General features: G+C 41.1%; 1 protein-coding gene across 2 annotated transcripts in view; it reads right to left on the bottom strand.

The window, feature by feature from the left end:
* Positions 1 to 19,719, bottom strand: part of znf704 (zinc finger protein 704) — a 58,590-nt gene that overhangs the window by 6,507 nt on the left and 32,364 nt on the right. For both annotated transcript variants that reach the window (XM_079590345.1, XM_079590346.1), the window contains exons 3-5: positions 7,760 to 7,863; positions 3,860 to 4,101; positions 825 to 925 (exon numbers count right to left, since the gene is read on the bottom strand). In XM_079590345.1, the coding sequence (XP_079446471.1) occupies positions 825 to 925; positions 3,860 to 4,101; positions 7,760 to 7,863 (447 nt within the window). The remainder of the gene's footprint in view (positions 1 to 824; positions 926 to 3,859; positions 4,102 to 7,759; positions 7,864 to 19,719) is intronic.

The raw sequence follows: 19,719 nt of genomic DNA, 5'->3' as shown, positions 1-19,719 counted from the left end.
CAGAAATTCCCGTTTGTTTTTTTGTATTCGTCATTCAGTGGCTCTCAATTGTCTAAACACCTCTCAAAATGCTTGCTACGGATGCAAAAAAAGCTTGAAGACTCAATTTTGTATTGTTTCAAAAAAAAATTCCCCACAGTGGATTAATTAGTACGCATCGGACTCAGTGTGCAAGTTTTCGGGTGCATGACAAATTTATATATATATTTATATATATATATTAGTATAATATATAAATAGTCTCTTATGCTCAATGATGGTTGTATATATTTGATCAAAAATACATTAAAACCCGTAATATTCTAAACTACTATTACAACTGAAAATAAGTTTTCTAGTTTAGTATATTTTCAAATTAAATGTATTCCTGTGATGTCAAAGATTTTCAGTAACCATTTTTAGTCTTCAGTCACATGATGCTTCAGAAATCATTCTAATATGCTGATTTGGTGTTCAAGAAACATTTCATATTATCAATGTTCAAAACAGTTGTGCTGATTAATATTTTTGTGGAAACTTAAAAATATGTTCAGGATTCTTTGATGAATAGCACTTATTTGAAAAATGAATTACTTTTGATAGAAACTTATAAAAAATCTAACTGACCCCAAACTTTACAACGGTAATGAACAATTTGTATTACCGTTAAAGGCACAATACATAACAAGCCTGTGTGTTCTGCGTGTTTGCGCAGAAAAAAATTACAATGACTTCACTTAAAATATGACGCAGTGCTATTTCAGCGCATTTAACACCTGTTTAAAATGTATTGTGGGTGGTTATTGAACACAACACAATTTTTTGTGATGCCACAGGTGGCTTACCCCAGGTGGGCGGTTCGAATGTGCCTCTGGATCCCGGCGGCTGTGCTCAAGACCTTCCCGCAGTTCTTCCACAGACACTTGAACATCACCTTCATGGAGTTCTGTCAAGGACACAGGTGCACAGTGAGTACACTAATCAACATCAATTGGCAGACCTCTTGTACCCAGCATTCAGATGCTCACAAAAGACTGACACGGGATTCAAGGGGTGAGAGCAGAACCCAGAGCCTCAGCAGGACGCCCACCTTAGATGTCTCTCTTGCTCTATTCCGAGGCTGGTAATTGGTCGGCATTGAGAGTGACACTATAGCGCAGTCTTTCAATGCTCATGTCATTTTTCACACAATGTGTCTGCACTAATTACACAATTGTCATTTAAGAGCCGCGGCTCCCGTGTCAAAACTGCACTCGAGTTGAAAGCACAAGTGAGCGTAAGTGAAGATGAAAGTCTTAATACTTCGACCTCTCGACATATGCTTTTATGTCAGGTGGCGTGCGGTAGTTTGCTTACCATTGTCATGACGCTAATTTAATTTTCTCTAGATGGCCATTGTGTTGGTCTGGCAAACAAAGCAGCTCATTCCCACATAATCGGTTCACCATGTCCCTGGATGACAACAGCACCGCAATTCCCAGTGCTATAAACCAGCTCCTAATTAACAACAGTTGAAACCGGCTGGTGTCCTCGTGTTGAAGTCAACTCTCTAGAAGGCAGCTGAAGGTCAAAGCAGAAAGCTTGGCCATTTTTCTTCTTTTAGGAAAGACTCTTTAGAAGCTGCTGCCAGGAAAGGCACTGAGAAAAGACTGATTGATGTGTTTGGAGGCAGCTCGTGATTCCTAGAACAGCAATTCCTAGAAATTAATCTAAAAGGAATTTAACTTCTTCATCAACAGCATTATTAATTACATATATTTGTAGGAATTGGTGTGAAATCATTACTTTAAATGTACCATGGTGGTACTACCAAGGTTTTTAGGTCATGGTACCAAGGTAATGTACCATGGTAGTTCCAGGGTATTATTTTAGGTAGCATTGAGTGTGTAAATGACATACAGGTAATACATAAATATGGTAATCCTTCAGTAACACAGAATTTATGAAATGACTACGGTATTGCCATGTTTTATGGACATAATATTTGCTAAAATACTTTGGAGAATCACCACCTTTCAGCACACAAAAAGTGCCAAACAGTACCATGGCACTTTTTGAACATTTATTCCTTTTTTTTTAAAGTATCTAAACATCATGAAGAGTACCATAATATTATCACATGATACCATCAATGTACCATGGTACTATCAAAGTAATTTTTGTAAAGGTTTAAGTACCATTGTACATGAATGTGGTAAATATTTAGTATACTCTGTATAATAGTACTACCACAGTTTTTTGGCCTTTTACGAATTCTTGATTGTTTTTTGGGGTGTACTAGAATATGTATTCATGCTTGATTGTTCAAAAAACGCATAATTTTTTCACATATTTTACATTATTACAGCTCCTCTCTCATAGGGCTGTGAAACGTGTTTACATAATATGTGCGTGTACTGTGTATATTAATTTTGCATATATGAATACACGCATGCATGTATGTATTTTTAAGAAAAATGTGTTATTTATATATAATATTAAAAAAAAAATCGAGTTCGAGTTTTCGCGTTTTTTTTTTTCTATGGCGATTTAGTTATTGATTTTTATTTTAGTACATAAACTTAATGAAAATGACAAATGTTTCTTTGGCAAGTAGCTGAAATAAAATGAATAAATAAAAGTTATTATAATACAAAATGTAACAACATTTTTACATATATATGTCCATGGCATGAAATGCTAATAAAAAACAAGTCACTGACAAACACTGGTATTGCTGTTGTCCTGAAATCCTGAGCTAGGGAGACAATAACTGTGATAAAGGAGGTCTATTCATTCCCACAAAGGAGGGAAGACTGACAGAATCTGGGATGCACCTGACATGAGCCTGATGAACTGGAAGATAAAGTAGATTGGTGCCTGTGAGCGGCCTAGTGCATTGGTAACTTGTCTTCGTAAAGACAAGTAAATTGCCTCTCTACACAGCATCATCATGTCTAGTAATGGCACCTCCAAATGAGCCACATCCCAGAGAGGACAGTGTGTTATTAAAAGTAAAGAAATATGTACCCACGACTTCTCAAATAATCGGTTTGCAATGCTTGCATGAGTCCAGATATTAATCAATCAATTTTACACACCTTCCACTAAATTCAGGAGTCATGTCACATGCAGGAATAAAATACAAAGTACAAGGTCTGTCAATCATATAAAATAATATAATCATTATTTATTCAGCTCAAATTGCATATTTTTGAATCTGCATTGAAATACATAGGGAAATGCACTGAACACAATGTAGAAATCATGTTTTTTTGCGCTAGGTCTTTGATTAGGGCTTTTTTCATTAATCATGGTCTTGAAATGTGTTTTGGGCTGATTTGTTTTTATATATATTTTTGTAATACCATGTTGGAATGTTCCCTTAACCATTTATATTCCACTTGAATCACATACATTAACTAACAAACTAAAAAAAAATGATTAGGCCTCTACGCACTATTCAGAAAATAAAAAAAAGTGATAAATGATACACCGTAACCACCGCTAACTTTCTTTCTCCTCATTGTAACCCCATTTACACCAGCCATTATTAAAAATAAAACTAGAATACTGGCACTTTTTTTTTTTTTTTTTTACAGATATTCAATATTTGTAAACGGCATTTTTGGTGCCGATGAATATGGCAATTGACCTCTAGCGTAAACATGAAGTATTCAGCACTCACATAAGGGTCTTTGTCTCATTCTAAATTGCATTTGAATTTCACTTCAAGGATCACAAACCGTGCCAGGGACACGGGCGGCAGGGTGGCTGCGGATTTTTGTGCCGCTCATTGTAAATCTATTATCTTCCTTTATCCATTCTTCCTATAGTAGCGTTTAACTAAGTTACGCCTGATCAAATCTCCATAAGTGAAGGTGAGATGACAGTGGCTCACCTTGCGTTTGCGGGGGATGGGTTCGTCGAACAGCAAGCTGTTGCCGTCATGCTCATCGATGTTGTCGTCTGTCGGGCCGTTGAGGCTGGGCATCCGAAAGGGTTTGAAGCTGTCAGCAGACAGGGGCGGGGATGGCGTGGACGGGTTGGACTGGTCACTGGGCGCGCTCCAGCTCCAGTATCCACTGCTGCTGTAGCTTGATGGAGTGAAACCTCCGTCCTTCCAGGAGCCATTTAGACACTCTGTATGGAAAGAATGGAATACAGTGAGGGCATAAAGACACATTAAGTGCGTAAAGTAATTATAATTACCATCATCCCGACATACTGCTTTATAATACACTAAACTTTCAATTAAGTGTAATGAGGAGTGTAAAGACATTAACGTCATGTTAGTTTATGAAACTCTCAGTGTGCAGTAGTGCTTTAATGCACTGTCATATCAGAAAGTTAAAGTCCTAATTATATTACATAAACGCCACAATTATAGTACTCTATTAAAAGCCTTCAAAAGTTATAACACGTCTTCATCAAGGTATTGCGCCAGTTTCACACATGATCCATTTGCAGTATGCAGTCTAGAAGCAGCACCGGCTAGTTGTGCTTTCAAACATTTGCACTTTGCAGTGCGCAGCTGATCCGCAGCTGTGTGCCACAAATATAACTATTATTTATCCATGTATTCAAATATAAATCTTTTGTAACAATATACACTACCGTTCAAAAGTTTGGGGTCTAAAAAAAAATGGCTATCTTTTTTGAAAGAAATTAATACTTTTATTAGCAAGGATGTGTTAAAAGTTTTGCTTAAAAATGTATTAAAGTTATAGTAAAGATTTATTTTGTTAGAAAATATTTCTATTGAATAAATGCTATTCTTTTTTTTACTTTTTATTCATCACTGAATCCAGAACAAAGTAAACATTTTCCAGAAAAATATTAAGCAGCAAAAGTGTTTCCAACATTGATAATAACTGAGTAGCAAATCAGCATATTAGAATGATTTCTGAAGGATCATGTGACACTGAAGACTGGAGTAATGGCTGATAAAAAAATGTATCACAGAAATAAATTATATTTTAAAGCTGGTGAGCATAAAGCTATTTTAAACTGTAATAATATTTCACAATATTACTGTTTTTTTCTGTATTTTTGATTCAATAAATGGAGGCTTAATTAGCATAAGAGACTTCCTTCAAAAACATTAAAAATAGTAATGTGTCCAAACGGTACTGTGTATACATATATATATATTTATTAAGTTGTAACTGTCACGGGTATGGTGCGGATGAAGACAGGCAGAGGCACAAAGCTCCAATTCAAACTTTTACTAATAATAAATTCACACAAAACTGGTACAGACAGACGGGTAACACTCCCAATACCATGTAACATAAACAAGGACCGACCAGGACAGACTGAACAGAAGCAAACTAAATACAGATACAAACGAACACTAACAAGGTGAAGACAGGTGACACAGATGATGAGGACGATGAACAGGTGGATGATTGAGGAAGTGAGTTCAGGTGTGGAGACAAGAAGGATTCTGGGAAGTGTAGTGCAGACTAAGACAGACAGGTGCAGACGAAGACTGTGACAGTAACATGGCACATACAGAATAAACATATGGTACTTCTCTTAGATTAAAAGGTAATATCATTTTAAAGTGTCCCAATTATGCTTTTTCGAATTGTACCTTTGCAGTGTGTAATTGTGTTGGCAAATGTACAATGTCTGCAAAGGTTTAAAGATCAAAGTCTTTAACAAAAGACAACACAAAAAATATATTTTTGGTCTCCTAAAAAAAATAACTATTCTGAACTGCCGAAACGAGTAGTCAGAAAATCCAATCTTGCTTCCTGTTATATACTGTTCTGGATATTTATATTGCTATTTACCAAGAAATTGCTTTTAAGGTAATGCTATATATGCTTGAATGCTATTGGAGTACCTAAAATACTTAGTAATATGTAGGGTGTAAACAAATACATTTGGCTTCCTTTGTGTATTATGTAGGTCAAAGGGTGTGAAAATTAAGTTCCTTCCTTAAGTTAAAACCACAAGCGGAGGTGAAACTAATGAAGGCTAATGTGAAGAAGAGCTAAAAGAAGACAACAGCGTAGGCGACAGCAGAAGGACATCCGGATAATTAAACCGGATTTACAGAGGTAAAACTGACGCCTTTGTTACTGTTTGTATTGCTGTGTATCAAGTGCTAACCTCCGGAGCTGAAATTCAGATATGGTAATAGCCATTTTGTTTCCAACACGCCCTGTAAGAACAGTAGACTGATCACAACAGACTGGGCCTTCTGACCAATCAGAGCAGAGTATGCTCGCGGAAAGTAGGGGTTTAGAGAGATGGAAGAATGTTCGAACAAACCATTTTCAAATTCTTTGTGAAATGAGGCGATGTATATTATGAGAAAATAACGTTTTTTTTTTTTTTTTTACTTTGGATGAATGTAAATTTATTGTAGGAAACCTCCAAAACAAAATTAGGGACTGTTAAAATAGCACTCTTTAAATAAAACTCACCATTGGGTGGATATTTTAATCTTGCGGGTCATACAGAACTTTGTTTTCCCACCTCCACGATGAGATAAGTGTGATCCAATATGTTGCCTTGTTTTTCTAAATGTGAGGTAAGATGTAGTTTTACATCATGCAGCCCCTTTAATGCCCATTTCCCACATGATCTGTTTGCCGTGAGTATACGGTACATATTTATTTCAGCGCTCATGTTAACAGGTTAGAGCATGCACACTGCATATGAATGCAGTCCAGCAATGTGTGCAGATGCAGTAATCGTTTCTACACAGTCTATTTTTGCTCTGCTGCACGTGCAGAATTGAAGTGATAGCGCATTGTTAGTGTTGAACTAAATGAACAGTGATTTCACCAGAAATCCATATAATTAAAGTCTACTGTCAACATATGACTTTCTGCCCTGGGTAAAGCTGAGAAAACATGATTGTTTTTCCAGAATTGAGCACTATAGCAAATTACCAGCAATGTTTACATATTAACACATGATTTATTAACTTATCATTCTGAGCAGTGTTGCTGTTGTCAACTAAAAACTATTCAAATAGTTTTTAACAACTTAAATAAAAAAATAAAATAACACCATTTCAGAATGGGAATCAGCAGGAAACTGATATATTATATTTACTGTATAATATTTTTGAAACTGTGATCTGTCATATATTTTTTTGTGATCTTTTACTTGTTTCTCTGGCACTTTGTTTCTTTATTTGTGTAAATATATTGTTAGCTTATCCCAAGTCTCTTTTTCCCCCAAATAATATTTATGTGAAAAATAAACAAACATTTTGTGAAAATATTGATACAGTATTGAGAGGTAAAATAATTGAGAAGTAAAATATTGTTGTTGTTTTTTTGTATGTATCATATGCAAAGAGTTTAGCCAATCATAACAGGTCATTTACATACAGAAGTCTTAATTTGTTATGACATGTCAGTACAAAAGGCGATATGTAGACGTATATCAAGTAGATATGTATACATATATATATATATTTCTTTTTTGTTGCAAGAACAAAACATTTTCAAGCAATAAACTAATAAATGTAGAGCACTTCAAGGTACAGTATCAAAAGTGAAAGATCGGAATAAAATGCAATGCTACAGAAGTGTAGAATATGGCCTCTTTATGTTATTAGTAGATGACAGCTTTAAGACAGCAAAAGCTAGTCTCATGATGGCTGAACTAATGCACTACCATCTCATGTGACACTTTATCATGCGCATGTGACAGTGAAAACAGGAAATAGCTGAGTGAAAAGCAAGTCGCTTCTGCAGCTCACAGCAGGCAGTGTGAAAATGACTTCATGAGGACTGAGATCACGGTGTAGTTGTGATCTAATGTTACTTACCGCTAACTTTTACAGGAGGGCTCCGCACCAGAGGACTAGTGGACAGGCTGGTCAACACCATGGCAGCCGTCACTTTGTCCATGTCCACCTCCTCCTCGGATTTCCTGCAAGAGCAAGAGACATTACTTAAACTCACCATGAAATCAAAAACGACAATTTTTATGGAATATTGCAGGGTTCCTAATAAATGATTTATCTGTGTACATCATTATTTTCTTAAATGTTCCCTCGCAATCTTTATTCAAAAACATTAACTTCCCCTCCCTCTCGCAACAACATCTCTTGAGTAGGGGTGGGAATATTACTAGACAATAGATATATTGCTAGACAATCCTATAATGATGCATCACAATATCTGTCTAACTATGCCTATGAAAAGGTTAAGTGCAGGTTTTCTCTCTTTACTGTCCAAGTAAAGTCCAAACTGTTATAAAAAACAGCACAAAAAGTTTTTCAGTTTGTAAATTAAATTTAACATTTTAAGTAAATGAAACATTTTGTGCTTATACTTTTTAAAAGCTTTAACTTTTCTGACACGTTTAACTGCTTATCGACTAGTTTTTATATAAACCTGGATACATTTAAAAATTTACCAATCTCTTTTATTTAAACCTGGGAACATCTCAGTGTTTACCAGCTTCCTTAAAATAAACCTGGGAATAGTGTTGTCAAAGGTACCGACTTAGGTATTTAAAAATGTTCTCTGATTGGCTACAATGATCAACGCTTCCAAAACATGTTGTAAATAGACATCTTTGACGCTCTTCACCGAGTGCTTACACAGGTACACACGGGAGCATTTGAAAGCAGGCGTCTATCAGCGGATCCCTAATATATCCACTGATAGAAGCCTGCTTTCAAACGCTCCCGTGTGTATCTGTGTAAGTGCTCAGTAAAAGGGCGCCAAAGATGTCTATTTACAACATGTTTGTCCCATTAATGGTATAAAAGCCGAAGTGCGTCCAGACTTTGGCTGGGGCATCTTTTTATTTTACTCACACTGCTGTCTGCCATCCCGTTAAAAACGTATTTTATTAATTAAAAAAAAATCAATATTTGGCGCCAGCGTATTGATTCTCGTATCGCACGGAGAAGGACAACGATATGTATCGCCTTATCGATATTTTATCCCACCCCTACACTTGAGGATGGGACAATAAAAGCGAGACAATATTCCAAGAGACCAACTTATGTCACATAATTTCGAACAAAATCAGCCCAAAACAACATTTATTTGATGTTTTTCTCGGGAGTTTGAAACGACTTCCTAAAGCAAACCTTCCGGAAAAGTTCGCTCCAGCTAGCAAACGCCTTCAAACTACCATTGGTTTGTGGCGATTACGAAAAAGGTAGGCATGCTCTGGGGCGCCGCCACCTTTGACTGTTCATTTAGTTATTGATAGGAATGTGTGCAGCACATATTTACATATTCTTCTAAACATTGGGATCTTCACTAACAGTAAACCGCTGCTCAGGTATTTCAAACTTGTTTTTACCTCTTAAGTCAAGAAAAAGGACTTCGCCTTGAGTATATTGGGGCCTTAATGGTTAGGCATTACAGACCTCCTTGATTCGGGCCCCAAAAATGCTATTACATGTTGCTCCGAGCTTCCACGCCAGCTGCTGCGTTCATTGTTCTGGGATCTCCAAAGCTGCACCGCACAGCGTTCCTATGATGGACCGAACAGGAACATCTGTCCTGACAGATGACTCTCATCACTCACAGATGCAGTGTAACATGTCTCTTTACGATAGCATGATGGCGAATGATGATATCTCAACTTAGCTTTGGGAACGGACCAGCTGATCTTGCGCCGTTTACAGGTCTTTAAACAACAAAAAAAGGGCTGCATGAAAGACGTTACTTGTTTTTATATAGCAAAGGACATCTGTAAAATCTCAGATGAGTATTTCATGCCTGTGATTGAAGGACGGACAATGAATGCGTTGACGTGTGGAAGGTGTAATAAATCTTCTCACCTGTCAGCTCACAGGAGCACATTCTCTCTTGGGAAAACCTGAGCTGCCCTGCCAAAGGCACAGCATGAAATCTCATATGAGAGAGAGAGAGAGATAGAAAGAGAGAGACCTCTAGCTGACAGAGAAGCCCGGGACCTCCATTAGAGATAGGCCTAATTTATGTTTCTCGTGCGGCGAGAATGATGTCATTACGGCTTTCGGATAAATCACGGTAGACTGCCATCGATGCCGCTTTTCCCAGGACCACACCATTACGGCTACTTCCTGGTCACCTTGGGAGAGCACACTGGGAGTGATGGAGCTTTCCAGATAATGCCACGCTGGTGCTCCTGGATGACTGCTAATTAAGAGCTTTAATATCTCTCATCCAATGGAATATTGTAAATTTCAAGAAATGCCTTAGATCCTGTGTAATTAGCATGTGATATATTGCCACACTTGAACAAAAAATGATCTCTGAAGTCCCAAATCACATGAGTCATTAGTGTCCTTATCAAGCCACGGGAGTGAAGCCGGCCACACATTTATGAATAGTAATTAAAAGAGAAGGTGAGCAATACATTCAGCGGCGAAACATGCATATGATGGGAGACTAAGGGAGCTTTTTACATTGCTGCGGTCCAAATCCGAGCGCGATTGTGTTTTCTACTAATCTGGTGCTATTATGCACAGCAGAGTGAACGACACAGTTATTTACACCGGACTTCCAACTAGTGGATTATGAAAAGATGTAATTTTGCACATCCCTAATCATAGCCCATCCCATCATCACTAGAATATCTTCAACCATGAAGCTGGAAAAACACATTATGGGAGTTACTGTTCTCAAAGAGAGAAAAAGAACAGACAAAGAGACGCTCTGCTGTGAACTGAGCCTGTGCTGTATCTGATGTTGGCTTACTTTGACGTCTTTGGTTTTCTCAATGGGAGTGGGACAATATGATCATGCTCTTTCTGCTCATTTCCAATCAGGCAGACATAAATTAACGACCATGTTGTAGAAATGAGCTTGGATATGAATTACCCAGATTTAAGAGTCATTAATACGCAGTATTTCTTCCAGTGGCTTCCCTCATTTGCAGGAAGACAAACGTCAATGGTTTTTTTTTTTGGTCATTGGGGTAAATGCGTGAGATGGCCGCCAGCCAGGAGGGGGAGGCAGTCCGCAGACATCTGTTGCGATTCAATGGACAGATGTGCCAACTTTTGTAGCCGTCCAAACTCGTAAGACAAATGATAGAGCGGGTGGCTGGAGAAAGGCTATCCTACATACCTTCAGACATCTGGACCTTTGTGTTTAATTAGTCCATTGAGGGGGCCTGTGCCCACAGTGGCGGAAAACTGGAAAGATGTTTCCAGTTTCTAAAATAACGGTGGTTTAGGAGGATATAATAACAACTGATTGGATTACAGTCATTTTCCTAAGCCAATATCAGTCTTCCTGCATTTAATCACTGTGGACTCATTCAAGCCATTCTTCCTTGCAACAGTGGCACAAAAAAAAATCTTTGACAAAATAGCAGTGCTACTTCAACATACCAAAACGATCGAAAACAAATTGCACTCCATTCAAAATTCAGAGAGCATTTCAGTGTCAGTAGACACTAATAGTGATAACTCTGAAATAGCACTGGGGAAATTAGGGGAATTCCCTGAAAAACCAGAGCACTTAGCTCCTCCCCTGCAGCCATCCCCTTCCTGTTCGGTTTTGAGCTAGAACAGGAGGGAGCAGAGAGATGCCTTTGAAGTTGTTCGAGCTGGGCCATCCATCGTTTATTACAGTCACTAGTGTATGACGCTCATTTCCTTCTAAATAACGGGCAATAAATCAAGACACCTCAAGCCTCCTGGCATGAGCTCCTATGTTCCGCTATCACTGCCATCCATGTAAAAATCTGCATACGACATGGGACAAATATGCATGAGAGACATTGCGGCATTATAAAACTTGAACCTGCTATAAACATGTAGCATTGTGACTGTGACCTCTGACTGTCAGATACTAATCAGATACGGTCATGGACCGCTCCTTCCGCGTTTTTCCACGGCCATGTGCAGATCCAATCAACATCACATACCTTTAAAAGATAAAATGGCGGAGGCATATATGGGCTGATATCTATCAATTTCCTGTGCAATAACATTACAGTGCAGCTCTGGTTGGTCTGACTGTACTGTATGGCAGTTCAAATAAAAAATTTGAGCCGGGGTAGTTTCTGAAATATGGTTGATTTGATCTGGAATGACACTGAAAGTAATGTCAAATCTCTAAATTATCAGCTGGTATGTTCCAGACCCTAACCTAACTGAGCAAAAGTCTCAGCTTTTGATGAAAAACATCCAAGGACCTCTGGATGCATTAGTACACAAAAAAGTCACCGTGCTAATGAGGAAATAATCACTGGATTTACGTTACCTATACGCCGCTCCTAAACAGCAACTGTGGTTGGTCACTTCAGACAGCGTCTGTGTAGGGGTACGTCTACACGATAACGATATGCTTAAAACTGAGAAGTTTTTCCTTTGAGTTTTCCGCGTACAGACGACGCCATTGTCAAATCAATTCCCAATTACACGGATCCGCGAAAACTAATAAAAACGCTGTATTCTGCTGCCAGGCCATTAGATGGCGATGAAACACTATAGACTGAACACGTAATACGTCATTGTCTTCAGAGATTCGTGTTTTTGTTATTTACACGGAGACTGTTTTCAAAAACGTGCACTTTGAAACCCGTTTTCTAAAGTTTGCGTTTTCGCCGTTGTCGTCTAAATAAACGTCTAAAACGCATAAAATGTTTTACGTTTTAAGTTTAAAACGGTATCGTGTAAACAGCCCCTAGGTTAACAGCTCTTGGACAGAATAAGCTGCAAAAAAAGGAACAAACTGTATTTTTAGTCAAAAGAAACCCTGTCTAAAATAGAAACTTTAGAAAATCTCTTGAGTCCGTTCTACCCAGAGGACCAGTCCAGGACTGTTTCCAGTTTTGATAATGACTGAATCTACTGCACGCTCTACCACCCAACTGTTCTGGAAATCTCCCTCCCCTTCTCTCTTTTTGGAAGGAAAACTTGCAAAGCGCTCTGGAGCGAGAGACATTAACCTTGGCAACCTGACATACACACTTATTCTCTCTTTTTTTAATTTGATTAAAGAAAAGATTAATCCATTCATCATCTATTACTTTGTATCATTACAGGTCGAGCGTGTCGTTGACACAGGGCACAAACACACGCACGTTCTTTGTTCTCAATGCCACGCTCGTTTCATCTCGCCCCCTCCACCCCGGCTCCAGAAGTGCTCTCCTCACGCCCGTAGGCTGAGCGCTCGCACACGGTACGTTAAATGTGTGGGCTGCGCCGGTCTCAGGGGCCCGAGGGGGGTACTGTCGGTCAACACAGGGATGCTCAAGGCGGTCCAGAAATCACAGTGGTTGGCACCGGCCCAAAGCCAGCCTCCTCTTACCTCACACACACACGGCCCAGCTCCCTGTAGCATGGATAAACATTGTGCCTGTGAAACCTGGCCCGCGGCCAGACGCAAAAGCTGGAGTCAAACAATGATTTCCCTTAATACTGGACAGCCTTGTTTACTTGCTAATCTGCAAACAGAGAACAGACAAAATACAGTGCAGCGTTTCGGCTACACTGGCCACTCGTACGGCATTTATAGCCACCCCTGCCCCCACCCCGCACGGTTGGGTCCAGTTTTTACAGTTCTCCGCTGTGTTCATGAGCGTTCTTCAATGTGAGGAGGGTAAACACACTCACAAAGAGGGAGCTTTCCACATTCCTGCTAAACATGGGCTGTGTAAGAGCTGTGATATTAAGGGTTAACATCGACCTCAGGAAGGTGTTCTTTATTGCCACCAGATCATGTTTGAAAAGGAAAAGAGAAAACAAGGCTGTATCAGACTCCGTCACACAGCGCCACTTTAAAAGAGCCTACATGAAAGAAAGAAGAAAAATCCCAGTCATTCATGCTATTGGGTAAAAAAATATGGCAAGTATGCTTGATATGACAAGCTTCTCACAAGCATGTCAGACAGGCAGCAGTTGCAGGCGAACATCTTTGTTCTGAACTGTTTATATCAGTTTTTACTGAATATCATTTTTCATTATCATTAGTTTATGGCTGTCACAATCATGAAACTTTGACTGATGTTAAAATGTAATTTAAATATTTTTTTATGAATGATGTAATTGCCTGTTTTGTTCACTTTAGACCTGGAATTCAATCCAATAATGTTTTATTTCCTTTGTACACAAATATTGCACAGAGGAAGAATGACATGAATATTAAAAATATTATATTATTGATAAATATTTATAAATATGATAAATATCTGCTATTATGCTATGCTATTAAAATATTTAGAATTACTATTGTTTTTATTATGAACATTAGAATATTATCAACAAACAATTAAAACAACAAAACCATTTGTCATAAATTAATCATAAATCACAACAAAGCCATTTGTCACAAATCAATTTCCATACATCATTTAAAGATGGTCTGACCTTGTAATGTCCAAAAATATTTACAAAAACGCTATTATATATAAATATTTGCAATTATTATTATTAAAATATCATAAATGACAACAATGATAATTAAAATAAATACATTTTCATATGGCATTTAAAGATGGTCTAGCTTGTAATGACCAAAAATATTTGCTATTATGCAAAAAAAAAAAATGCATATATATTTATATAGATATATCAATTTAGTAAAATAAAGCAAAAACTTTGACATGACTGTCAGCCCACTGAACACACCAGAGGAGTTCACACATTAATCATGAAAGTCATTAGATCAAATAATGGTGATTAGGAGATTATGTAATAATCGCATCAAGCCTAATATTATTAAAGTCACTTAAACAACTAAATAAATGTAATAATGAAAAACGTGGGTCACATATCACGATTACTTGTATTAATCAAATTATTTTCCTGTTTTCCTGTCTAAACAAAACAAAAGCTAAATCCTTCCAAGTACCCACTGGAACCAGTCATCCCAGGTTGGGAATCAGTGATGAATATTAACCTATATACTTCAAACCTCAAACATTGTCCCACCTCAGGAGACATGAATGTGAAATATGGTAGTGTGCATCAATGAGACGTGGCATCGGCGCCCTACATTTCAGTCTACATCCCACAGTATAGTTCACACAAAGATATGACCCACAAAAGGAACCGGCAAAAGACCAACCGTAGACTTTGCGTCACCTCCCCCAGAGATGTGCCATGATAGAGTACCTGAACTGCATTCACAAAAGCCAGCGCTGGGATGTTTAAGAGCCGGGCCGTTCAGCGGGCATAGCAACTGCTTTGACGGACTCTGAGAATTGATGTTTCTGTCTGACCTAATGAGCGATGGGAATACAGAGCTTGTTGCTGCAGCAAGCCATTCATTTAGCCGCCCCTTTTGTCAGGAAAAAGAGCGAGGTGATAGTGAAAGGAAGAGGCAACCACGTGAAAAAGGAGTCTTTATAAAGTCTCCAGCGGCAACAATGACTGCTGATCACACTCGGTCCTGTTCTATTCCCTGAATACTGAACTCACATCAATGCCAGTGTGTTCCTGCTGGCTACCTGCCAGATTCACATGTTGTCTTCAAGTCACGTCGGAATGATCAAATTTATGAGATGGGACACTTCAATGTCGCTGGAAACTCAGGGTTTTCTTTAAAGGGTTAGTTTAACCAAAAATGAAAATTCTGTCATTTACACACCATGTTATTTTTTTTGTTCCTTCATTGAAAGTCAAAGGGGTTTAATGTTGTTTTAAACAGATGAAAAATTCTTCAAAATATCCATCTTTGTTCTTCAAGAAAGAAAAGTCATAGTGGTTTGGATTGACATGAGGGCGAGTAAATTACAGAATTTGTATTTTTTGGGTGAACTTTACCTTTAAGGTTACTTTCTGAATCATTGAGGAATGCTAATTGGAATTCTTAATAAGTACATTTTATTTGTAATGTATAGCACCATTCTCAATTCTCCCAGAGAGCGAGCCATAATGACATAATAAGTCATAATAAATGTAAGGGCCAAATTCACTAAACAGTTACAGCACTTTAGTGCAAATTCTGCAGATTTTCCACTAAGATAACGTACTCGGTTACTAACGTAACCTCGGTTCTCTCTAGAAGAGGGAACGAGTACTGCGTCGAAGAACGCTACGGGAAAGATATTTCTTTGTCGAGATTGAAGCCTAAAATTAATCCTTAATTTTGTAATAATGTAAAACGCTTTTCTGAAGCATACAACCTAGGCGGAGCAATACAGCTCACCCATTGGCTGCTCTGCCAGAAAAGCACAGCCTATGCGAGGCCAGGACGCTGACCAATGAGGACGCTTCGCGCCCTTCTGCGTCACCTCCCGCCCAAACAGGCGTGGCCTAGGCCTATAAATACGAGCATAGCTGTCTAACACGCCGATTTTCGTCAATGAAGCGACGCAGCGCGGACACGCACGGCCATGAGACGCAGTACTCGTTCCCTCTTCTAGAGAGAACCGAGGTTACGTTAGTAACCGAGTACGTTCTCTTACGTAGAGTTCTCTCGTACTGCGTCGAAGAACGCTACGGGAACCCCATGTAAAACGCCGTGCGTGCTCTTGGACCGACACAGACACCTAAGGGCGCGCGCGCCCTGGTATACAAGTGCCTACCCCAAGAAGTATAGGGAGAGCGGCTAAATTAGCATCAACCCTTTATAGTAGTGCCTCTTAAGGCATAATAGCATATATATGTAATATAGATATATATGAGGGGTAATAGCATGCTCATGGGACACATTGTCAGTGAGTGATGCTTAAACATTGAGGTGACCTGGGCCGCACAGCGGGGCAGGAACACATATACATATTAACACTGAAGTGACCTGGGCCGCAGCGCGGGGCAGGACACTAATGCATAGTCTTCTAGACCGAGAGCAGTTTAGCCTGCAACGCAGGAACCTCTAGGTTATAGAACCTAATAAATGTAGACGGGGAGGCCCAGCCTGCCGCCATACAGATATCTTGTAACGAGATTCCGCTATACCAAGCCCATGAAGAGGCCATGCCTCTCGTGGAATGTGCTCTGATGCCCAAAGGGCATTCCAAGCCTCTAGATGCGTAGGCTAGCGCAATGGCGTCCACTACCCATCGAGACAGACTCTGTTTCGTTGCGGCTCGTCCCTTGGAGCGCCCGCTGAACGAAACAAAGAGCTGCTCCGTCTGTCGAAAAACAGCGGAGCGGGACACGTAAGCTCTTAATGCCCTGACCGGGCAAAGGGAGCTATTTCCGTCCTCTGAGGCCGGCAGGGCCGACAGGGAAATGACCTGAGCCCTGAACGGTGTGTTGAGGGACTTAGGCACGTACCCATGCTTCGGTTTCAATACGACTATAGAGTCGTTTGGCCCGAACTCCATACAAGAAGCTCTCACTGAGAGCGCTTGCAAGTCTCCCACACGCTTCACTGAAGCGAGAGCCAAAAGAAACATGGTCTTGAGAGACAGGTGTTTCATGTCAACTGAGTGAATAGGCTCGAAAGGGGCCCCTTTCATAGCGTTCAACACTGTAGAAAGGTCCCAAACGGGGACTGAAGGAGGCCTTGGAGGGTTTAACCTCCTGGCGCCTCTCAGGAAGCGGACCACCAGGTCGTTCCTGCCTAGTGAACGGCCAAGCGTTGGATTAACGAACGCTGATATGGCAGCCACATAGACTTTGAGCGTGGATGGGGTTCTTCCCTTATCCAATAGCTCTTGCAAGAAGGAGAGAATCTCCGGTTCTCCACACTGAAGTGGTGACAGACCTTGATCTGAACACCATCCAGAGAACACCGACCATTTGGAAGCGTAGAGCCGTCTAGTAGACGGGGCCCTAGCTTGCTCGATCGTGTCTAACACTCCTCTTGGGAGGTTAGCGGGTACCCGTTTATGGCCCATACGTGTAGGGACCAAAGCTCGGGGTGAGGATGCAGAATCGCGCCCTTGGCCTGTGAGAGGAGGTCTCTCCTCACTGGAATCGGCCACGGGGCAGTACTTTTCAGTCGCATCAAAGCTGGGAACCAGGTCTGATTCGTCCAGTATGGAGCAACCAATAGTACCGAGCATCCGCTCTCCTTGATACGCTCCAGCACTTGAGGCAGGAGTGAGACAGGAGGAAAGGCATAGAGCGGACGGCGGGGCCAGGCTCTGGCCAGCGCGTTCGCGTTCTTCGAAAAGAATTCTGGGCAGTGAGCGTTCTCCTGGTTTGCAAACAGGTCTATTTCCGCTCTGCCGAACCTTTTCCACAGCAGACGCACTGTCTGTGTGTGTAGGGACCACTCTCCCGTAGGAACATTGTTCCGTGAGAGTCTGTCCGGGCCTACGTTCAAGTGGCCTGGCACGTGTATTGCTCTTAACGAGCGCAGATTGTGCTGGGCCCACACCAGTATGCGTTCCGCTAACCTGAATAGGTTTCGGGACCTCAGGCCACCCTGGTGGTTTATGTAGGCTACTACCGACACGTTGTCCGAGCGGACCAGGACGTGGTGTCCTTTTATCCGGGGACAGAAACGCCTCAGCGCAAAGTCCACCGCCATCATTTCCAGGCAGTTTATGTGCGGTAGTTTGGCTCGCTCTGCCCATTGGCCAAAGAGCGGTCTGCCGTCGAGCAGTGCTCCCCAGCCTGAGGTGGACGCGTCCGTGGACACCACCTTCAGGCTCGAGGAAGTCCCCAGGCTTACACCTGACCGGTACCAGTCTGACGCTCTCCATGGTGTCAGGGCTGAAATGCATTCCTGAGTGACCTTGAGGCGATAACGACCGTGTAACCATGCTCGGCGCGGTACGCGCGTTCTCAACCAGAACTGTAGTGGGCGCATGCGCAGCAGGCCCAACTGCAGCACTGTAGAGGCCGAGGCCATGAGGCCCAGCATTTTCTGAAATCTCCTGAGCGGCACTATGTGGCCGCTGCGGAAGGATTTCGCCATTTGCAGGGTATTTCGCCTGCGCTGTGATGACAGACGTGCTGTCATAGACAGTGAGTTCAGATCCAGTCCTAAAAAGGAGATCCTTTGACTGGGAAACAGTGAACTTTTCTCCCAATTGACTCTCAGACCTAAGCACTCGAGGTGATCGAGTATTAGCGTCTTGTGGTGAGCGAGTTCTGACGGCGATTGAGCTAGAATCAGCCAATCGTCCAAATAGTTCAGAATTCGAACGCCTCGGAGTCTCAGGGGTGCCAGCGCCGCGTCCATGCACACTGTAAATGTACGAGGTGCTAGGGATAGGCCGAATGGCAGGACTGTGTACTGATATGCCCGGCCCTCGAAGGCGAATCTCAAAAATCGCCTGTGACGTGACGCAATTTGTATGTGGAAATACGCGTCTTTCAGATCTATTGCCATAAACCAGTCTCCTCGGCGAATTTGCGCGAGGATTTTTCTGGTCCTGAGCATTCTGAACTTCCGCTTTGTTAGCGTTTTGTTCAGACGCCTTAGATCTAAAATGGGTCTGAGACCCCCGTCTTTCTTCGGTACCAGGAAATATCTGCTGTACAGACCCCCTTCGCTCTGAGCTTGAGATAAAGGCTCTATGGCCCCTTTGCTCAATAGCTTCGCTATTTCGGCTCGAAGTAGATGTGCTACTTCTGTTTTTACCGTGGTTTCGACTTTTCCCGTGAAACGGGGAGGGCGTCGATGAAACTGTAGCGAATAGCCTCTTTTTATAGTCTCTAGCACCCATTCTGAGACCCCGGGAAGTCTTTCCCATGCATGTGCACGTGTGACTAGGGGTTGAATGTAATCTGGGCCCTGGTCGCGAAATGGCGGCGACACGAGAGCAACCGTGTGCTGTAACATGGACGCCGTGGCGTCTGAGGCGGGGGACATGTTTAACACAGTATGCGTCCCGCGCGCGCTCGACTCTCTGAGTTGAGAGAGAGCACGCGGGGCGAGCCCTACGGGGCTCGTTATGTTTGTGAATAAACGTGGGCGC

This window comes from Phoxinus phoxinus, assembly GCF_949152265.1.
Source record: "Phoxinus phoxinus genome assembly, chromosome: 19".
In the NCBI taxonomy this organism is placed as follows: domain Eukaryota; kingdom Metazoa; phylum Chordata; class Actinopteri; order Cypriniformes; family Leuciscidae; genus Phoxinus; species Phoxinus phoxinus.
The sequence above is the reverse complement of the archived record's forward strand: the minus strand, read 5'-3'. Positions and strand labels throughout refer to the sequence as shown.